The following is a 20041-nucleotide window of genomic DNA, read 5'->3' on the forward strand; positions in this document are numbered from 1 at the left end:
AGTCTCTTGCAATTTTTCCAAGTTGGCTGCAGATCTGATGCACTGAAGGGAAAGGCAAAGTACAAAATTAAAACAAAGCACTTTTTACATGTTCCAAAGAGCAAGGAGGGTGTCAACTTCTTGGAATGGCTTTTAATCAAGGATTCCTGACCTAAAGGCCACAAACATTAGAATGGTTTGAATTATAGTGAATTCTGGGGGACATTTGTGTGCTTAACTCAATATCTTGAACTTAAGCTCAAAATCCTTGAGGATTTGTGTCTTAATGGGTAGTGGGCAATGGGCTTTCTTGGTTGCCCCTCTATCATGTATCTGACATTTAGAAAGTTCTACTGTATATGTATAGGTCTTTCAGTTGATGTGGCCCCTGCAGAAGAAATCATTGTCAATGTGTGACCTTCCAAAACAGAAAGTGAAATTGTCGTAAATGGAATCATCTAGTTTTTTTCTAATACAAAGACTTTATTTCATAACACTGAACTATTAGACATTTTATAGTATACATGTGTTTCTGATGTATAATTTATCTATCATAAGCTTCACTCATTTTCAGTGTACAATTCAACGATTTGTAGTACATTTAAAGAGTTGTGCAGCCATCACTACAGTCCAATTTTAGAACATTTCCATCAACCCACAAAGATCTTTCCGACCCATTCACGGTCAATCTCCTGTCTCATCTTCAGCCCTAGGCAATTGGCTTTCTTTCCTTGTACGTTTATTTGCCTTTTCTGGACATTTCCTATAAATAGAAATATGCGATACATAGTCTTTTGCATTTGGCGGCTTTCACTTAGCATATGTTTTCGAGGTTTATTCATGTTGTAGAATTATCAGCAGGTTGTTTCTTTGTATTGCTGATTAGAATTCTGTTTTATAGATAGAGGATCGTATAATTTTGAAGTTATTAGGGGCCTGGTAGTACACAAGATTTAGAGAAAAACAGGCTTGGGTGGAGTCCTTTCTAGCATTGTGGCTTTGGGAGATTCAACATCTTTGAGCTTCCTTGGCTCATCAGTAAAATTAAATACCTACTCTCTTACCTCCTGTGCTGGTGGTAAAGATCCAAGAGAATCTGCTGAGGAACTTTCAACCTGTGTCATAAGACACAGCAAGTATTTTGTCATCACCATCACAAACTGATGGCCATGGGGTTAGCTCTCACAGTCAGCTGTGTTTTCTCTGGGCCATAATTTTTTTTTTTTTTAAAGTTTTAAGCTGTTTTCCGAAAGTTCAAAGGATCTGACAACACATGGCACACAATGGTGCCAATCTGCTGAAAGCAAGTAACTGCTATCTCTTTTAGACAGCGTATATGCACTCAAATTTGCTAGTCCTTAATGTTTAGGCTAGTCCTTAATGTTTGCTTGTATTCATTACTTGCCTGACCTCTAAAAATATTTGAGTTTGGGACCCCTGGTCTACTTCAAATTCCCCTAACCTTAACCCCTCAACTGTTAACTACCAACCCAGGGTTTATTTAGTTGGCTCTGTTTGATGTAAATATTTTCCTTACGTTAAGGACATCTGTCGTCTTGTTGTTTCCCCCCACTGGCTCTAGTTCAACCTTCTGAAGCAATACAGATCAAGACTGCTCCCTCTTCTGTGTGACAGCCCCTTACATACTTGAAGACAGGGACCATCTGTATGCCACGTAGAGAATATAAACACGGGTCACCAGTTCATTGTGGTATTTCTTACACAAGAGGTTCTTTGGCAAGAGGTTCTGCTCAAATGTATCGATCTGTCTGCCATGGCCTCTCATTGATTTGGTTCTTGATTTGTTGACTGAATTTAAGATATGCCTTAATTTTCCTCGTTAAAGAAGGTATACAATTACAAAGATGACTCATTGCTTCCACGGATTTTAAGATAAATAAATCCGGCTTTAGAAGCGTTTTATGGTGCTTTCACGAAAGTTTTGCAATCCTAATTTTACTATTAAGATTTATCGAGATTTTTTACTTTTGAAACTTGTTAGCTTCAAAACATTGCCTTTAAAAGATAAAAGTGATGTATACCCATAATAAGGCAACAGAGGGTACAAAGTGCATTGTCAACCTCCTTTCCCCATTCTCCTTTTCCAGAAATGCCCATTTGTACCAGCTTGGTTTCCTTCAAGAGATTCTACCTGACATATAACTACCAGATGTCTATCTATCTATCTATCCATCTATCTAGATATATCAATATATATCCTATATATCAGATACATTTTTATTTTTTATTTTCACAAATAGAACCATAGTTTTGTTTATTTTTTGTTTTCACAAATAGAATCATATCATGGCATTCTATGACTTGCTTCATGTCACATAATAGTTAGTCTCAAGCATTTTTCCCTATCAATAATATACAGTTACTTCATTCTTTTAAGTATTGAATCATTTTACTCAAATAATTTTATCTTATTGGCTCTTAGAATTGGGAGAGACCTTAAAATTCATCTCCCCCAACTTCCTGCTAGTGAAGGAATTCCTTTTGCAACATTCCTGAAAATAGTCAGGCCGCCTGAGCTCAAGTCCTTCCAGCTATTTGGTTCTCACTGTCTCCAGAGACTGAATGTTCCTCTCTGTCAATGGCTGTAATTAGTCAAGGGCTTTCCCTCATATTAAACTGGGATAACAAAAACAATTTTCTATGTTTTTCTGAAATTTTTAGTGTCAAACCTGAATAAGGAAAAGAATACATAGAAAATAATGTTTAGAATATTTACCTAATGATTCCATAACTTCCTGGTGCTTTGCCACGTGAGCTTGTATGATAGTCACCACTCTGATGTAACTATCCTCAGGTCCTTTAACCAAACCACACCTCACATATTACATAGACTTCTCGTCCCTCATCGCCAAGTTGAACTGATTCAGACACACTGTAGTTTCCCAATGTTTTGCCATTTGGTCTTCAGAACGGAATGTTTTCCAGGTGCAGACTGACCAGAACAGAGAGTGAATCAGATTCCACCGGGGACCATGTTCTGGGGATGCAGGGTGAGAAGGAGCAAAGTGCTATTGGACAAGGATTGATGGTCAATCCTTAGTTAGGCAGAAGGGAGATGAAGTTTATTATATGTGTGAAAGCAGCCGCAGACCAATCTGAAATAGGTTGGCGGGATTCCTGCCTTAAATCAGCATTAGAACCACTTTGTAGTTGACAGTTTGATTGCATTGATTCCTGCTGGGTAAAACGAATTGTGGCAAAATGAGATTTCAAGCCTTTAGTCTGAGCTGCGGGGAGAGGAGGATGGATGGAGCCACTGTTCACAGACTGTGGCTGATTTATAGTGGTCATTAAATTCGCTAAAGTCTCAAAGAAGACAATTGTCAGAATCATTGATGCCCCTGAAGAATTATTACTCCATGACCCCCCCTTTCTTTGCCACAGACGAGACGGCTAATTGATGTTCTTTCTTCCTCTTCTTTACAGAATCCCCTCCTACTCAACCACCTACTTTTCCTCCTACCGTTCCACCAGCAAAAGAAGGTAAAAGAATAATACAATAATGATGCGATTTTAGGTTTGGGATTTCTGTTGGTTTTGTTTGTTTCTTTCTTTGTTCATTTAAAAGCCAAGGTATGAATAAAAGATATTTTCTCTTTAATACAAATCCTTATCCAACCTTGATAGGGTACAAACTTGCAATGAACAGTAAATAAGACATAGAGATCTTATGCACAGTGCAATGAATATAGACAACAATATTGTATTATAATTATGTAATGTGTTAGAGGTGCTAATTATCGCTACAATGATAACCATACTACAAAATATAAATGTATCAAATTAACACATTGTACACTTTAAATTATGCAGTGTTATATGTCAAATATATTCAATAGAAAAAGAGAAAAAAATCCATTTAATAAAAGATTCTGTATTCACAGAGTAGATTTTCTAACAGAATTGCTTCATGTTTATTTCATTGAAAATATCAGAGTAGTAAATATTACATTGAGGAAGAATAGTCCCATAATTTGTGAGTGAGAATCTAGTTTGTAATTCTGTAGGCAAGGATAATAGTTTCCCAGCTTACCTCTGAAATGCCTCTCCCAGTTGTTTGTTTCTATCTTCATCACAAGAGTTTCTTCTCACCTCTTACCTGAGCCATTAAGGTAACTTTCTAAATAGCTTCCCAACACGGTAGTGATTGTTAATTTTTCTTTCATTCCATTAATGAACATTTATTAACCCTACTCTTCATTCTCAAAGCTCTTATGCCAGGCACTTGGAATACAATAATAATATATGATTGCTGCCCTCTGCTTATTCTCAATATTGCGAGAGAAATAGGTGCTTATCTAGATAATTACCAGTCAAGGATATGAGTTAGAAAATGGGATTATACTACGGTAGGCCAGAAATGAGAACATTTAATGCTGCTGCAGGTTATTTGCTTTAAAGGAGGAGAAGGAATTTGATCTACACTTTGAAGAATGAGTTTTGCAGATAAATAATGGAGGGAATAGCACTCAAAGTCATTGAGTGATCTAAATGCATAATGTGTTTGGGAAAGCCTAAGTACGTTAGTGTGGCACAGAGAAAAGGGTACAGACAGAGTTATGAAGTGATTTGTGTTCCAGAATAAGGAGTTTGGGCTTTATCCTGTAGGAAATAGTGTGCCGTGAGAAGTTTTATGAAGGGAGGGTGACCTGAGGAAATCTATGTTTGTGAAAGATGACCTTGATGGGAGGATGGACTAGAGGAAAGAGGGGGATGAAGGTAGAACATGTGGTTGGAGGGTTGTATTAGAAGAGTTCTTCCGTTCATCATGCATGTTAAAGTGCCTGTTACATACCAGGGATCCAATGAAAAATAAGTTGTTCCTGCCTTACAGAGGCTTAAAGTCAGTGGGGTCAAATGCTGGAGAGTGTAAGGGTCAAGGAAACAAAGAGGCAATGAGGAAATCTGATAAAACTCAGCATCCTTCCTAGCAGTGTGAAAAGTCTTCAATGATCAACCTACTTTGTAGCGTCATTTCCCAGAGTATGTTAGGTAATGGCAAAATTGTACAACTCAAGGTTTCCCATATTTGTCTCACATTGTCCTGAATCTTTTAGTGCTATTTACTCTATCGGGAATGGCAGACTCTTTGTTCTTCCATCTTCATGTCTAGCCTTTTCTAGCCTTAAGAGCCATAATTATTTTCACCTTAGAACTGAAAATAGAATCCCAATTGATGAATTTCCTAATGAGACATTTCTGATACAGATATTATGGAATGCTCTGAGGTGAGAATATTTTTATTTGTAGCTGAGTGTGGGTATCATTTAGTAAGCATTCGTGAATTTTCATGGAAGACACGCAATTTCAAAGGGTCTGTGAGAGTAAGGATTGACAAAGTAGAAACATTGGGCCTGAAGTGTTTGTGATGATACTTTTAGACAGAGGGGCTTTTGCAACTTGAATGCGTTATTTATTTTAGGTTCTGTTTGTCCTGAGTGTATTTAATTAAAAATGCCTGTAAATTTTATTATTAAAGTAACACTGAATATTTATTAAACAAACATAAGAAGTAGGAAAGCGTACAAAGAAGAAAATTAAAAACACAGTTTCATAACCCGGAGGTAATTCCTTTATGCTTTTTGATGTATTTTCTTTTTTTCTTTGATTTATTAAGGACAGTTTTCATTTTGAGTATATTTTCAAATAGATTTTGCTCTCACTTCGAAGGTGAAACCTAATCTTGATTTCATCTTTCCTTAGAAACAAAGGACCAGGTTTTCTTTTATAAGCTTATAATTAGCAGATCTGTGATCCCTTTCAGCTTTAAATTCAAACCATAAATTTATAAAATTTTAATAATCACAGAACTCTTGAGAACAACCTCCAGATCCTTATTGTCCCTGGAGTATTACCTCACTTGGAGATGTTTAGCTTACATTATAAATAGCTTTAAGGGAATAACATTGTACTTAAAATAAAACCGGGGTTTTTTTCTAAAGAAAGAAGAAAAACACATTATCTCATAGAATATTTGTGTGCAACTGGCCTGAGATTAAAAGATTCAGATTATTGAAGAGCAAATTCTTTGTTTCATCATAAAACAGAGTCAACCACAATGATCTACCCTACTGAGGGGAGAGAAGCACAAATAATCTGAAATAGCATATGACACCATGATACATGATACATGAGTATGATACATGACAAAGGACTATGAAAAAAATGCTTTCAGTAGAGCAGGTTTCTGCTTGTTTGTTAGTGTTGATATCAGTGATACCTACTGATAATAGTTTCCCTGGGCTAGCATTAGTGTGCATTTCTTGACACGTATCAGTGGATGGCAGAGGAACATAGACAGAATTTTTGAGCAAGGCTAGAATTAAAGTTTGCTTTATGGCCTCAGTCCAAATGCATATCAAGTTGTAGATTAACCTGCTTCCACTGTGTCACATGCCTTCCTTCTGAAGTTGAATCTCTCTGAAGTTACTAACTCAATAAGCAGAGGACAGGGTGCTGAGAGCGATAGCTTGGACTTCCTTCTCATCAGTAGGCACTCCAGAGTGTTTGCTGAAGCTTCAGTCCCTAAATCACTTTAGTTCCACATTTTTCCATTCTCTTATTTCTATTCTTTGGGGCTGAGATTGGTGGATCTTTTTCCTCTCTAGTTCGACATGTTCCATAGAAGCTTCTTAGTCATGAGTAGAAACCTTGAGTATAGCAGAGAAATCATGGTCGGGAAGCAGAATGAGTAAGAGCTTGGAGTATGATTTACATCTTTCCTTTGGGGAAGAGGTCAGAGGAAAACCATCATCTGCTTCGTTGGTTTGATAACTGCTATGTTTTCCTCTTATCTCTGATTCACAATTCGTTCTTGGTCTTCAGTATGTAAAGCTGCCAAGGCAGACCTGGTGTTTATGGTGGATGGATCCTGGAGCATTGGAGATGAAAATTTCAATAAGATCATTAACTTTCTGTATAGCACTGTTGGAGCCCTGAACAAGATTGGTGCAGATGGAACTCAGGTAAGGCTAACTTATCAATTGTTCATTCATTCTGTGCATCAAAAAATTATCCCAAGCTGTTATTATGGCTACTTGTCATGGGATATGGGTAAAGAACTATAATGATCGGATCCAAGCCCAGATGAAAGGATAGACAAGTCTGGGTTGAGAAGCAGCTTACTGATACCTCATAGGACTTGAGAAGATGTAATCCATAAAAACCATTGAGTTCAGCAGACTAAGAAAGGGTTAGAATGGCCATGTCAGCAGATGTTTCTTTTATATACTCAGATAGAGTATCTCCTTTAAGGATACACCCAATAGTTTTCCTGTCCTCAAGGACATTAAAATCTTGAAAGAGAGAGATTATGATCACAAATTACTATAGAACAAGTAGACCATAAAACTAATTTATTCATTCAACAAATATTTATTGGGGATTTATTGTGGTCCGTTACGGTGCTGTCATAATGGATATGATAATGTCCTTAATTTCATGGTTGTTTATATTCTTAAATGCAGAGAGAGGAGGAAGATGACAGACATATAAACAAGCAAACAAATAAATTCACAATGTAGGGATGTGAGCTATGAAAACAAAGTGATGTGATTTAAATTCACTGAAGCTTATTTTAAATTGTGTGGTCAACAAAGCCCTCTTTGAGGAGGTGGCTTTTGAACTGAGATGTGAATGATGCAGAGAAGATCTGAGCGTAGAATTTCCAGACAGGGGAAGTTGTAAGTGCAAAGGGCCTAAGGTGAAAATGAATTTTGAGGCAATGCTAAAACTTGTGGCTAGAATATAGTGGATGAGTGTGTGAGTGGGAGGAGAAGACGTGGAAGAAGTAGGCAAAGCCCGATCATCTTGAGCCTTGTGAACTCATGGAAGGAGTTGGGTGTCATCATAAATGCAATGGGACACCACTGGAAAGTTTTAAGGAGAGAAGATCTGATGTGCTTTTGTAAAAAAATCATTCTGACTGCTTTGTGGAGCAGGAATACTAATAAGGGTAAGAGTTGAAGTCGAGAAACTAGTTAGGATGCTGTTCTCGAGGTCCAGCATAGAGATGATAGAGGCCTGGGCCAGGGTGGTAGCAATGAGGTGTGCTGAAATGCACAGATTTGGAATATATTTTAGAGGAACAGTTGAGAAAATTTGGATGTACCATAACAGAAGAGTAGATGAAGTGCTGAGGTATTTCAGGGAGGAAGAAATTTGTTTTGAATAAAGGAATCAGGGGAGTTTTCCTAAAGATGGTGACAACTACAATAGACCTTGATAAACTGGTAGCAGTTGAAGGCTCACAAAATCAAAGACAGTACTCTGAAGATGCTATGTTTACTCCCTCCATCATAGTTCTGAAAAATAAACCTAAAACAATAAATTAAAAATGGCCCCAAAGTTCCACCGGAATGAATGCAGATTGTAGGAAATGAAGCCAGGAAAGTTGTATTGTAGTGGTTAAGAACACAGATTTTGAAGTAGAATACACCTAGCTTCAACTGTCGGTTCTGCCAATGACGTCTCTTGTGATCTTGTGCAAGTTACTTGACTTTATGTGCCTTGGTTTCCTCGCCTGTGGAATGGTGGAATAGTAGTAGTTACTTCATAGTTTTGCCTCATGACGAATCTCTGAAAAGAATGTAACTCTGATTCTCTGACCTTTGTCAAGTTACAAAGCCTAGGCTGCCATTTTTCCATCAATCCAAGGAGATGGCAAAAGGCCTACGTGCTTTAGAGAGAGATTTTTAAAATAAACTACTTCCTGAAAAGTGCTTAGAGAAAAAATGCTGTTGACTATGTCGTCAGATTTAGTATATGACTTGTGTGAAATTTTAAACTCAGGAAATTGAGGACTGAGTTAAAAGAGAAATTAAGATTGTAGGTGTAATCGTGCTATTGTGTGGGCTATCTGGCCTGGAGGAAGTCCACATACATGTAAAAACAAATATACCTTCTCTCTCCAGGTTGCAATCGTTCAGTTCACCGACGACCCCAGAACAGAATTTAAACTGGATGCTTACAAAAACAAAGAGACTCTTCTTGATGCAATTAAACATATTTCATACAAAGGAGGGAATACAAAAACAGGTAAGGCTAAAAAAAAGCCCAGTTAAGACCCAAAGTAATTAATTATTGGTAATTACTGAAATGATTTTTATGAAGCATAGTAATACAGATTTTTAATATTTTTCATTGATTTAAGAACTTTGTTCCTACCCTTCTTTCCCAAGAAAAACAAAAATGGGAGGTATTTCTATTTTTAATTTTTTGAGAAATCTCATACTGTTTCCATAGTGACTGCAGCAGTTTGCACTCCTACCAGCAGTATATGAGGGTTCCCTTTTCTCCACATCTTCTCTGACACCTGTTATTTCTTGTCTTTTTTTTTTTTAGATTTTATTTTTTCCTTTTTCTCCCCAAAGCCCCCCAGTACATAGTTGTATATTCTTCGTTGTGGGTTCTTCTAGTTGGGGCATGTGGGACGCTGCCTCAGCATGGTTTGATGAGCAGTGCCATGTCCGTGCCCAGGATTCGGACCAACGAAACACTGGGCCGCCTGCAGCGGAGCGCGCGAACTTAACCACTCGGCCACGGGGCCAGCCCCTCTTGTCTTTTTAATAATAAAGCTATTCTGAGATGTATGAAGTCATGTCTCATTGTAGTTTTGATTTGTATTGCCTAATAATTAGCGATGTGGTTACTAGAGGGGAAGGGGGTGAGGGGAGGGTGAAAGGGGGTAAATGGGCACGTATGTATGGTGACAAATAAAAACTAGACTATTGGTGGTGAACACGCAGTCTATACAGAAGCTGAAATATAGTAATGTACACATGGAACTATTCAATGTTATTGACCAATATGACCTCAGTAAAATAATTTTTTTAAAAACACCAGGAAAAAAATGAGAGGGAATACAATTGAACCATTACCTTCCTTTGTTTCAGGAAAAGCAATTAAGCATGTCCGTGATACCTTGTTCACTGAAGAGTCAGGTACCAGAAGGGGCATCCCAAAGGTCATCGTGGTTATAACTGATGGAAGATCACAAGATGATGTGAACAAAATCTCCAAGGAGATGCAGTCTGATGGTAAGTTTTACATAGATAAAAAATAGCGGCTACCAATAATAACGTTAGCATTGTTGTTTTCTGAACACAAATTTATAGGCTACATCAGCATGACTTAAACGTCTGCAAATTTTTCTTTATATTAACTGGACAATGTGATTTTAAAAATACTTTGCAGGTTACAAATCTATTATTTTGCTGTGTTTTCTCTAATCCTTTTATTACATACAGGATGGCTGTATGAGAAACTCCAGCAATAAGGGGAATACTATGAAAACAACCATTATAAAGGGCCAGGGAGGGAACCTGATCACAGACACCCTCAGCCTCCTCATCTGTGAAAAGGAAATTCTCATAGGACTGTTGTGAAGATTACATTCTATAAGATATGCCTGGCAAAGCGTAGTTTAATATTTATTTACCAAGCATTGAATCATGACCCACCTCGGGCTGCTAAGCCTATTAATACTTATCTCAGTTTCTACATCTGAAAAAAAACAAATAGATAAAGTTTCTCTGTTTCAACTACACTTCATCCCATAAATCTTAAAATAATTATTAAAAATAGGCAGATGTAAAGACGTTACTCAAATGGCAACCATTTTATCTCAAGCACTAATTGGGGCCTTGACCTTCTTGAGTTTCCTTAAAATGGAAAATTTTTTTTAGGGGATGATGGAATAACTATCATATAAATATGTGCATGCAGAATTCTGACGAACTATAAAGACTAAATTATCCACCCCCACTAGCTCTCGTTAATAAACATATTTTAAACATTTGGACATGTCTTATATTGCGTTGTTTGTATTTTGTGCAGTTTGAGTACTCAGACATCTGTTCCCCCGTTCTCCTACAGGATACAGCATTTTTGCTGTTGGTGTGGCTGATGCAGATTACTCGGAGTTGGTTAGCATTGGCAGCAAGCCCAGCGCCCGCCATGTCTTCTTTGTTGATGACTTTGACGCCTTTAAGAAAATTGAAGATGAGTTGATTACTTTTGTCTGTGAAACTGCATCAGCAAGTTAGTTCTTTGGAATTTGTACTTACTCATGTTGCTTAAAGGCTGAAATATTAATACTGATTAAATAGTGAGTCCCAGCTTGATCTGAGGAAAGAATATTGACTTGCAGAGCTGTTTGTTAAGCAGACGTTAAGTTTTATGGTTTTAAATGTGGAAGTAAACCTCCCCTCTCCCTAGTTTAGAGTTTTAGGTGGATAAAGACTTTCCCTAATGAGAGGAGAGTCTCTGTTTCAAACAACTCTGCTTCAGTAGTTGTAGCAAGTAGTTTTCAAAAATGTATTAAGACTACTCTTCAGGGTAAGACATTAGAAGTGAGACCTCTCCCAACAAGTGCTCTCAAGTGACCGCCATAGATTTTAATAGACCCAGGAGAGGAGAAGGAAGCTGTGGTCCTTTGGTTTTAATAGACGTAAGAGCATTTGAATCTTTAGGAATCCACTGAAGACTATAGCCACATCTGCTTTGGATCCCCTCCACACCTGACTTCCGGAAAGATTACGTTAGCTTCCTGCTCTCAGGACAGGGAAAGAATATGTTTGGAAAATCTCTAAATTAGGATTTTGTATTGTGTGTTTTGTTTTCCAGCCTGCCCACTGGTGCACAAAGATGGCACTGATATTGCAGGTATGCATTATCACAATTTTTCCAGATACAAATATATTAAATAACTCCCATTTGGGGGTCAGATTTTCTTTTTTAATCATTAATAAACCAATCTTGAAATTTAAAATCCAGAAGTGGCTGTTTATTCTTTTTCTCTATCTCTTTGGTTTTTTTAGGATTTAAGATGATGGAATTGTTTGGTTTGGTTGAAAAGGATTTTTCGTCGGTGCAAGGAGTTTCCATGGAGCCTGGTACCTTCAATGTTTATCCCTGTTACCGCCTTCATACAGATGCCCTGGTTTCCCAGCCAACCAAGTATGTTCCCATTGCAAGATATTAAAGCCAATCATTTGTTTATTATATCTCAATGTGAAAATGATGTCAACTTGAAATATGCTGTAATAGTTCCTGATAGGATTTTCCATGACTTTTAGAGAAGGTGATGTTTAGATTTCTTTGTTCGAAAGCATCACAGTCACACATAATGCTGGTTGAACTTTAATATCTGTCTGAACTGAGAAAATGTATAAAGATCATTGATGCTTACAGAGCACTACTGTATGACAGGCATTGTTCTAAAGGCTTCTGTATATTAACTCACTCAAACCTCCGAACAACTCTACGAAGTAGATTCAATTCTTATCTCAATTTTATAAATAATGAAACTGAAGCACAAAGAAGCTGAATGACTTGAGTAAGGTCACTTAGTTTAAGTGACAATGCTGGGATTTGCACCTGGCCATCAGGCCCCAGAGCCGACACCCTGACCCACTTCATGCTAGTTCCATGAATTTTTATCTTGGGTTTTTATCTTTGAGAAGTCACCCAGCAGCTCTACAGACTTGAAGAGTATTTTCAGGTTTATGTCAAAATCACATGATCTAGTTGCTTTATAGTCTGTGAGGCACCTAGGGATTCCTGGGGCCTTTTGCAGCAATTCTGCAGGCTCTGGAGGTACTTGAGATTACAGGTTAGGAATTCCTGGTTTCAGGGGGCATCTCTCAAGCTGTCATGTGCTGCTTTACATCCTAAATCAACATTTGTTTTTGTCTCAAAGTGCCTTCAGTATTTTAATGTGAAATATTTTCAGTGTCCAAATTTTGATGTAGTGTGCACATGTATGTGAAAAAGTGGGAGAGATCATAATAGAGTATTAACTTCATCCATCCAATTACAAACAAGTTGCTTTTCTGTCTTCTTCCAAAATATTATTTATTAAATTCTAACCTATTACAGTACTATCCAAATTATTTTATTGTGCTTCATTTTGGGGAATATTATTTGAAATAAGTAGAACTCTTTTAATAATTTAAAATATTTGTTGTTATAGGTATAGCTTCATTTTCTAGAAAACTGTTGTAAATGTCTTTGATCTACAGAATATATGTGGTTTTAAATAAAACCAACATCCGACGTTACCTTTTGGCAGGTTTTTTTACAGTGTCTAGTGATGAATATTAAAATGGGCATTTAAAAAATCATTCCTGGATGTCTAGCAAAAATGAGAATTGCCAAAGGGAAATCCTCTACTACTCTGCTGAAATTGCTCATTCGATCAGCAATGCCCTCCACCTTGCCAAGTCCAAACATTAGTTCCCAGTCCGTATCTTACGCAGCCTAGCTCCTTGATCTCCTTGTTTTCTGTGGGTGTACCTGCTCCCTAGTGATCTTTTCAGTATCGTAGTGTTAAGCACCGTCTTTATGTCAAGGTCTCCTAAATTTATATTTCCAGTCCAGACCTATTTCCCAAAAGTTAGATCTGCATATCCAATTGCTGACTGGACATCTCTCCTTGGATATCTAATGGACGTTTCAAACTTCATATTTCAGTACCACATCCCTGATCTTCCTTCCAGAACCAGCTTCACCTCACCTTTCCCATCTCAATTAATGAAAACAACATCTAACTAATTTCTCAGGCAAAAATCCTGGCTCCTCTTTTTCTCTCAAGCTCCTCATCCAATTTATCAAGGAATCCTATTGTTATGCCTTCTCACCACCCTCTCTGCCACGGCCATGATATGGGCCACCATCGTCTCTTTCCTAGGTAATTGCAGTAGCCTCCTAATTGGTCTTCCTGCTGCTCTCCTTGCCTTCTTAGAGTCTGTTCGCTAAGTTGCAGTCAGAACCATTCTTTTGAAATGTAAATCACATCATGACACTCCAAAATCTGCCAGTGATTCCCCACTCCCCTTGGAGTGAAAGTCAAAGCTCTTCAATGGCCTTATCTGGGTACCTATTAGCTCTTTGACTTTACCTTCTGTCTCATTCAGCCTGTTCTCCAAACACACCAGGCACACCCCACTTTGGTGTCTTTGCACTGGCTGGATGTCTTTGTTACCTTTGAGTTTTTCTTCAAATGCAACCTTTTCAGTGAACCTGTCCTCCAACGTAAGCTTCTCAGTGAGCCTCCTGAGTGATGCCAGTGCTGATGACTTTGATTAAAATTGCAGGAGAATCCACTCCAGCATTCCCAATCCTCATCATGCTGCTCCATTTTTTTTGGTTTTCTGTGGTACTTATTATCTTCTAACATACTGTATAATCCACCCTGCTGGAATTTAAGTGCCTGTACAAGGATATTTACCAGTTTTATTCATTGATGCATCTTAAATGCCTATTACAATGTCTAGCATACAGTAGGCACTCAAAAAATATTTGTTGAATGAATGAAAGAATTATTATGTAAATAAGTAAATGAATGAAATGTTTTTATCCAGGCAAGTCAAACTTTCATTTTAAAATCCATGCTAAATTCCCACATACTCACAAATTTATCTATTTAGTTAATAACTCTTGTGGGTCTCCTATATATGTAGAGGGTTATATTTGTTGCATGAGGAGAAAATTTGAAAGCATGTAAGTGATCCGCTTAATTGTTAGAAAGATGAGATGCTGTAGCAGGTTGGGTTCCCCGGAAAGTAGATCCAGAGGTGGAGAGTGGTGTGCAGGGAAGTTGATGAGGATGTGCTCTTGTGGAGGGGAATGGAAGGAAGTAGGACAGGGCAAAGGAGAATAGTCTAGCTGTGAAGCAGTCTCAATAAAAACCTCAGCTGACCCACACACGGGCGTTCTGAAAATAGATCTATCTCCATTGGAATGAGAGGCTCTGGTCCTTATATCCTCTCAAAGACTAGTCATTGGAAAGAGGTGCCATAAAAAAGTTGACCTGACCTTGGGGGAGGCCTCTTTCTTCAGCTGAGGCAAGTCCTGAAGGTAGTTGGTATCTGAGCACTGTCTACAGACATCAACACAACAGCAGGAGTAATGTATTCTTAATTCTTGAAGGCAGACCTGGATGGTGCATCAGAGCATGAAGCACATACGGAAATGCAGCTAACTGCAAGGTGTGGTTTCTAGAAAGTGACAATGCCTTAAATTTTGCTAAAGGACTATAAATACATGTTATCTGTAATACTAAGACTTTTGAAACTACTTTAAATGTTCACTCAGAAGTGACCAGTTAGATAAATTACGGAACAGCTAAACAAGAAAAGATTGTGTAGACATTAAATATCATGCTTTTAAAAATATTTAAGGAAGTATTAAATGTGTAGTAAATAGGGCTAGGAAAAGAAAGGTGCAAAATTATATAAATTGGACAAATACTTACAGATATTTTTTAAAAAACTAGAAGGAAATGCCCCACACCGAAACAGTGATCACGTCTATATGGGATTAATGGTGATCTGTTATTTTTTTCTTTTCTGTTTTGCCAAATCTTGTATAATGAAGGTGTGTTTGCTTTTATAATCAGATAAATAACATTTTGAGGCGGAATGCAAGAAAATATTGTTTTCTTTTCATTTTCAGGTATTTGCATCCAGAAGGATTACCCTCTGACTACACCATCAGTTTTCTATTCCGGATTCTTCCTGACACTCCGGAGGAGCCATTTGCCATTTGGGAGATTTTAAATAAAAATTCTGACCCATTGGTTGGAGTCATTTTAGATAGTAAGTATATTTATTTATATAATATTTACACACACATATATGAGTAATATAGGTGGCATGCCATCTTGCCTATTTTGTGTATCTTGTAGAGAAACTCACTTATCCTAAGCTGCAAGTAAATACCGACAGTGAACTATCTAGCAATTGGTTCATTCATTTATTTATCCACTCATTGTTTCAACAAATTTTTGTTTGTGTGAGGAAGATTGGCCCTGAGCTAACGTGTGTTGCCAATCTTCCTCTTTTTGCTTGAGGAAGACTGTTGCTGAGCTGACATCTGTGCCAATGTTCCTCTACTTTATGTGGGATACTACCACAGCATGGCTTGACGAGTCGTGCTAGGTCTGCAGCCCGGATCTGAACCTGTGACCCCTGGGCCGCTGAAGTGGAGTGTGTGAGCTTAACCATCATGCCACCAGGCCAGCCCCACAAATATTTTTTGAGTTCCTGCTGTGTGCCAGCACTTGACTCTGGGATTCAGTAGTGAGCAAGATGGAGCGAGATAATTACTAAGATAGTGAAGACTGCAGGAAGAGCAATTTTCATGGTAGGGGAGGAGGGGCAGTAGGAGGGGTGGGACCAGAAGTCATTTTTTGCATATGGATTTGATAAGTGTAGATGCCTCTTTTGGGTTCCTGGACCCAATTCCAACATGTATGTTCAAGTAAGGCTTCCCATACAACACCAAGCAATTCTCAGACACCAGCAGAGTGTCTGAAAATTCAATTCAATTCTGACTGACCCAGGCTGTTACCTGTGCTTCTGACCAATTGGCTACAAATTGGAGGTTCCAACGACCCCCTCCAACTCAGGATGCAGATCATGTGTCCAGGTTGTTACCTGTACCTTTGATTGACTGGCTATGGTCAGAGGTTCCCGTAACCTCCTCCTCAGTTCAATTAATTTTTTAGGGTGGCTCACAGAACTCAGAGAAATATTTTACTTACTAGATTGTCAGTTTATTATAAAAGGATATAACCTAGGAACAGCCAGATAGAAGAGATGCACAAGGCAAAGTATCTGGGAAGGGATGCAGAGCCTTGGGCCCAGAGCTTCCATGCCTTTTCCAGGCACATCACTGTCCCTAATCTCCATGTGTTCACCAACCCGGAAACTCTGAACCCCATCCTTTTGTGTTTTTATGGAGGCTCCATGATATAGACATGATTGGTTAACTCATTGGCCATTGGCAATTGAACTTGATTTCCAGTCCCTCACCATTCCCTGAAGGTTTGGGGGAGGGGTTGGGACTGAAAGTTCCGACCTTCTAATCACATGATTTGTTCTCCTGGCAGCCACCCCTCCATCCTTAGGTTACATAAGGGCTTTCTAAAAGTCGCCTCATTAACATAACAAAAGACACCTTTATTGCTCTTATCACAGAAAATTCTGAGGGTTTTAGAAGCTGTGAGCCAGGAACCATGGATGAAGACCAAATATATATTAGAAATATATTTTGGTCGTCTGAATGGCCAAATATATATTTATTATAAATCACCAAAGTGCAATGCTTATTTCACATCCTAGAAAAAAATGTGAGATTGGCAACAGCATATTTTGGTAAAAATTTGGGAATGAAGATATAAATTTGGAAGTTGTACATGTGTGGTATCTATAAGCCATGATACTGGGTGAGATCATCTAGAGAGCGAGTCTAGAAGGAGCAAAGAATAGATGTGAAGACTTGGGAAATTCCACTGTTTGGAGGTTAGAAAGTTGAGGAGGAACCAGTAAAGGGAGCTTCTTAAACTCATGCTCTTGTGTGTCACATATGACGATCACTTAAGAGAATCATCAAGGTTTTGGTTAGTATCTCTGACTTTTCTAAATATGTTTTTACTTTAGGATTCCAATCAAGCTAGGAGCCAAAATTTGGTGGCTATTGTTAGGTGCTAACTCAGACATTTGGGTAAGGAAAGTATTGTAGGCTTATTTCCAACTAGTGTTCGTGAAAGGACTTTTCAGTACATGGAAATGAATCAACAACTAAATATGACACTATGAGCCCATTTTGCATTGATATTGAAACTAAGGAAAAGCTGTAGATTAAAGGAGTGTAAGTAACTAACTCCATATACACCCAGGACTTGAAAACAAAGAAGTCTCTCAAAATGCTTAAGACTAGCTTTTTCCTTTTCAAAGTCAAGTGAAGAATTAAATTGTAATCTAGGGAATAAATTAGGGAGAAAAATGTTCCTATTTTTTGTAATAAAATATTCCTTTTGTAATAAAATATTCTAAACATGAAGTACTCAAGATTAGAAAGGTTGTGTTTGTTTCTTCGTTCATAATAAAAGGCGTATTGGAATATCACTGTTTTGGGGTGGTGTAAGTTGCTTGTCCTGGGAAAGTTGGTTGCTCCAGTGGGTTAATATGGCAAAGAGTCTAGTTTCTATTTCTTGAGATTTGATTAACTTCATTCTCCCTTTTTGTCTGCCTCTACTCCCAGTTTCAGACAACCATCTCTCAAGAGGGTGATGGGGATGAGAACACAGGCAAGGAAGTACAGAGAAAGATATATGTAGGAGTCCTTGCCTTTCCATCATCACCACATGGTTTAATGAGTTAATCTGGCCAACTGAAAGCCTGGGGCAACCCAAGGACCACAGATGCTTTCCTTACTTACTCATCACTTCATTCTAAACTCAGACTCAAAACAATGCATGCATTATTTTCAGTCTTGAGTTGAATTTTAGAAAAATTATTTACCCATTTTAATTCTTTCTAAAATGTTTTTATTTTTCTTCATTTGATTAGATGGTGGGAAAACCCTAACATATTTCAACTATGACTACAGTGGGGATTTTCAGACTGCTACTTTTGAAGGACCTGAAGTTAGGAAAATTTTCTATGGAAGCTTTCATAAGGTGAGTATGGCTTGGATACATATATTCTTTATTCTATTTGCTATGGGCAAAGCAGCAGAAAGATATAAAAAGAAAATTCCACAAGCTTTGGATCTCAAATTGCACCTGAAGTAAGGATTACCTGTGGAGCTTGTTAACAATGGCCAGAGATTCTGATTTGGTTGTTCTGAGAGGGGACCTTGAAATGTGCATTTTAAGGAAGTACCCTGGGAGATATTGATAGAAGTGGTCCAGGTTCCCACTTTGAGGAACAATACAGTAGAGGGTACTGTATTATCAAACGGACAGTTATCAATTCACTACATTATGTGTAATGTAGAAAAAGGATTGCTGGTCAACCTGGCCACCAATGGAGATGAAAGCACACTTAGCCGAATCATGTTACAATGTGAAGATAGATTGCACTGATATTTTATTATATATGAGGACAACCCATCACTGTGATCATAAAATTTACCCCGAGGAAGAATTTTGTAAAATCTGACTTTAGTTGTTCTTATTTTTACCTGGCACTTGTGAACTCTGTCCTTTGACATTTCACATTTCTGAAAGTCTTAGTTTTGGTGATTGCTAGAGTAGACACGCTTCTTTCCAATATTCACTGTTTCCTTTATGTTTGGCGGATAACCCCACTGACCTCTGGGCTGTTAAGGAATGCAACACCAAGATTGCAGGAGAGCAGAGCATTTACCAGGTGGTGCTGCAAAAAGTCTTACCTCTTAACCAAGCCCTCCTCACCCCTTTAGAGGAGGGAAGGGACGTTGCACTGTAGTCTTCATCTTGGCTTCTGTCTCCTGACCCAGAACATGTCAAATCCATCTGACTTACACAACTTTGCTACTTCCTGGGGTTTTAAATACCATAACTACCTAAGAAAAATTATCTAACAAAATTTGTACTCTTTCCTGCATAAGAAAAGTTGCATAAAAATGTTACTTTTTCTGATTTAAAAGCACTGTACTACTGGAAGTACAAGGTATCTTACAAACACATAAACACATGCAGGTGGAAATTTATTAATTTGTGGTTCAAAATGATCCGTTAGCAGCTCTTTGGGGTTATTGTCATTTATTCCCCAAGTTCCTCTTGACACAGTTCTTTTCTTGATTAGGCAGTGTCTATTGCAAAGTAGTCAAGAAAAATTGGAGGGGAGATGAAAAGCAAGTGGGATATCATGCGTGTTAAAAAAATTTGCCACCTGAGCCTGTGCTATAGGCATGAACTTGTAATTCTCATTTGAAAGAATCCTTTGTGAGCCTTAGGTAAACCTTAAGCTTTACTTGTCTTTACCTTTGAGAAGAATTCAAAGACATATAAGTCAGGTGCATTAAAAATAGGTTGCAAATTTATAAGCCTTCAAGTTTTTTAAAATTATATGAAGAAAGACCTTTCTCTACTTTGCAAAGTGTTAAAGTAGCCAAACAACAAAACAAACAAAAAAGAAAAGCTTATCATGTAACAAACTACTTCATTAATAGATATATTAATGGAAAATCTTGATGCAAATTCAATCGGTAGAGATCGAATTTGATTTGTTCATAGACTTATATTATAACTGAATAAACACTTTACCTT

General features: G+C 37.8%; 1 protein-coding gene across 2 annotated transcripts in view; it reads left to right on the forward strand.

Annotated features, from left to right (window-relative positions):
• COL14A1 (collagen type XIV alpha 1 chain) overlaps positions 1–20041 on the forward strand; it is a 218905-nt gene that overhangs the window by 121076 nt on the left and 77788 nt on the right. For both annotated transcript variants that reach the window (XM_014855292.3, XM_014855291.3), the window contains exons 25-33: positions 3427–3483; positions 6826–6965; positions 8913–9036; positions 9894–10037; positions 10876–11040; positions 11626–11664; positions 11820–11958; positions 15457–15599; positions 18357–18466. In XM_014855292.3, the coding sequence (XP_014710778.1) occupies positions 3427–3483; positions 6826–6965; positions 8913–9036; positions 9894–10037; positions 10876–11040; positions 11626–11664; positions 11820–11958; positions 15457–15599; positions 18357–18466 (1061 nt within the window). The remainder of the gene's footprint in view (positions 1–3426; positions 3484–6825; positions 6966–8912; positions 9037–9893; positions 10038–10875; positions 11041–11625; positions 11665–11819; positions 11959–15456; positions 15600–18356; positions 18467–20041) is intronic.

Source organism: Equus asinus, chromosome 12, assembly GCF_041296235.1.
Source record: "Equus asinus isolate D_3611 breed Donkey chromosome 12, EquAss-T2T_v2, whole genome shotgun sequence".
Taxonomy (NCBI): domain Eukaryota; kingdom Metazoa; phylum Chordata; class Mammalia; order Perissodactyla; family Equidae; genus Equus; species Equus asinus.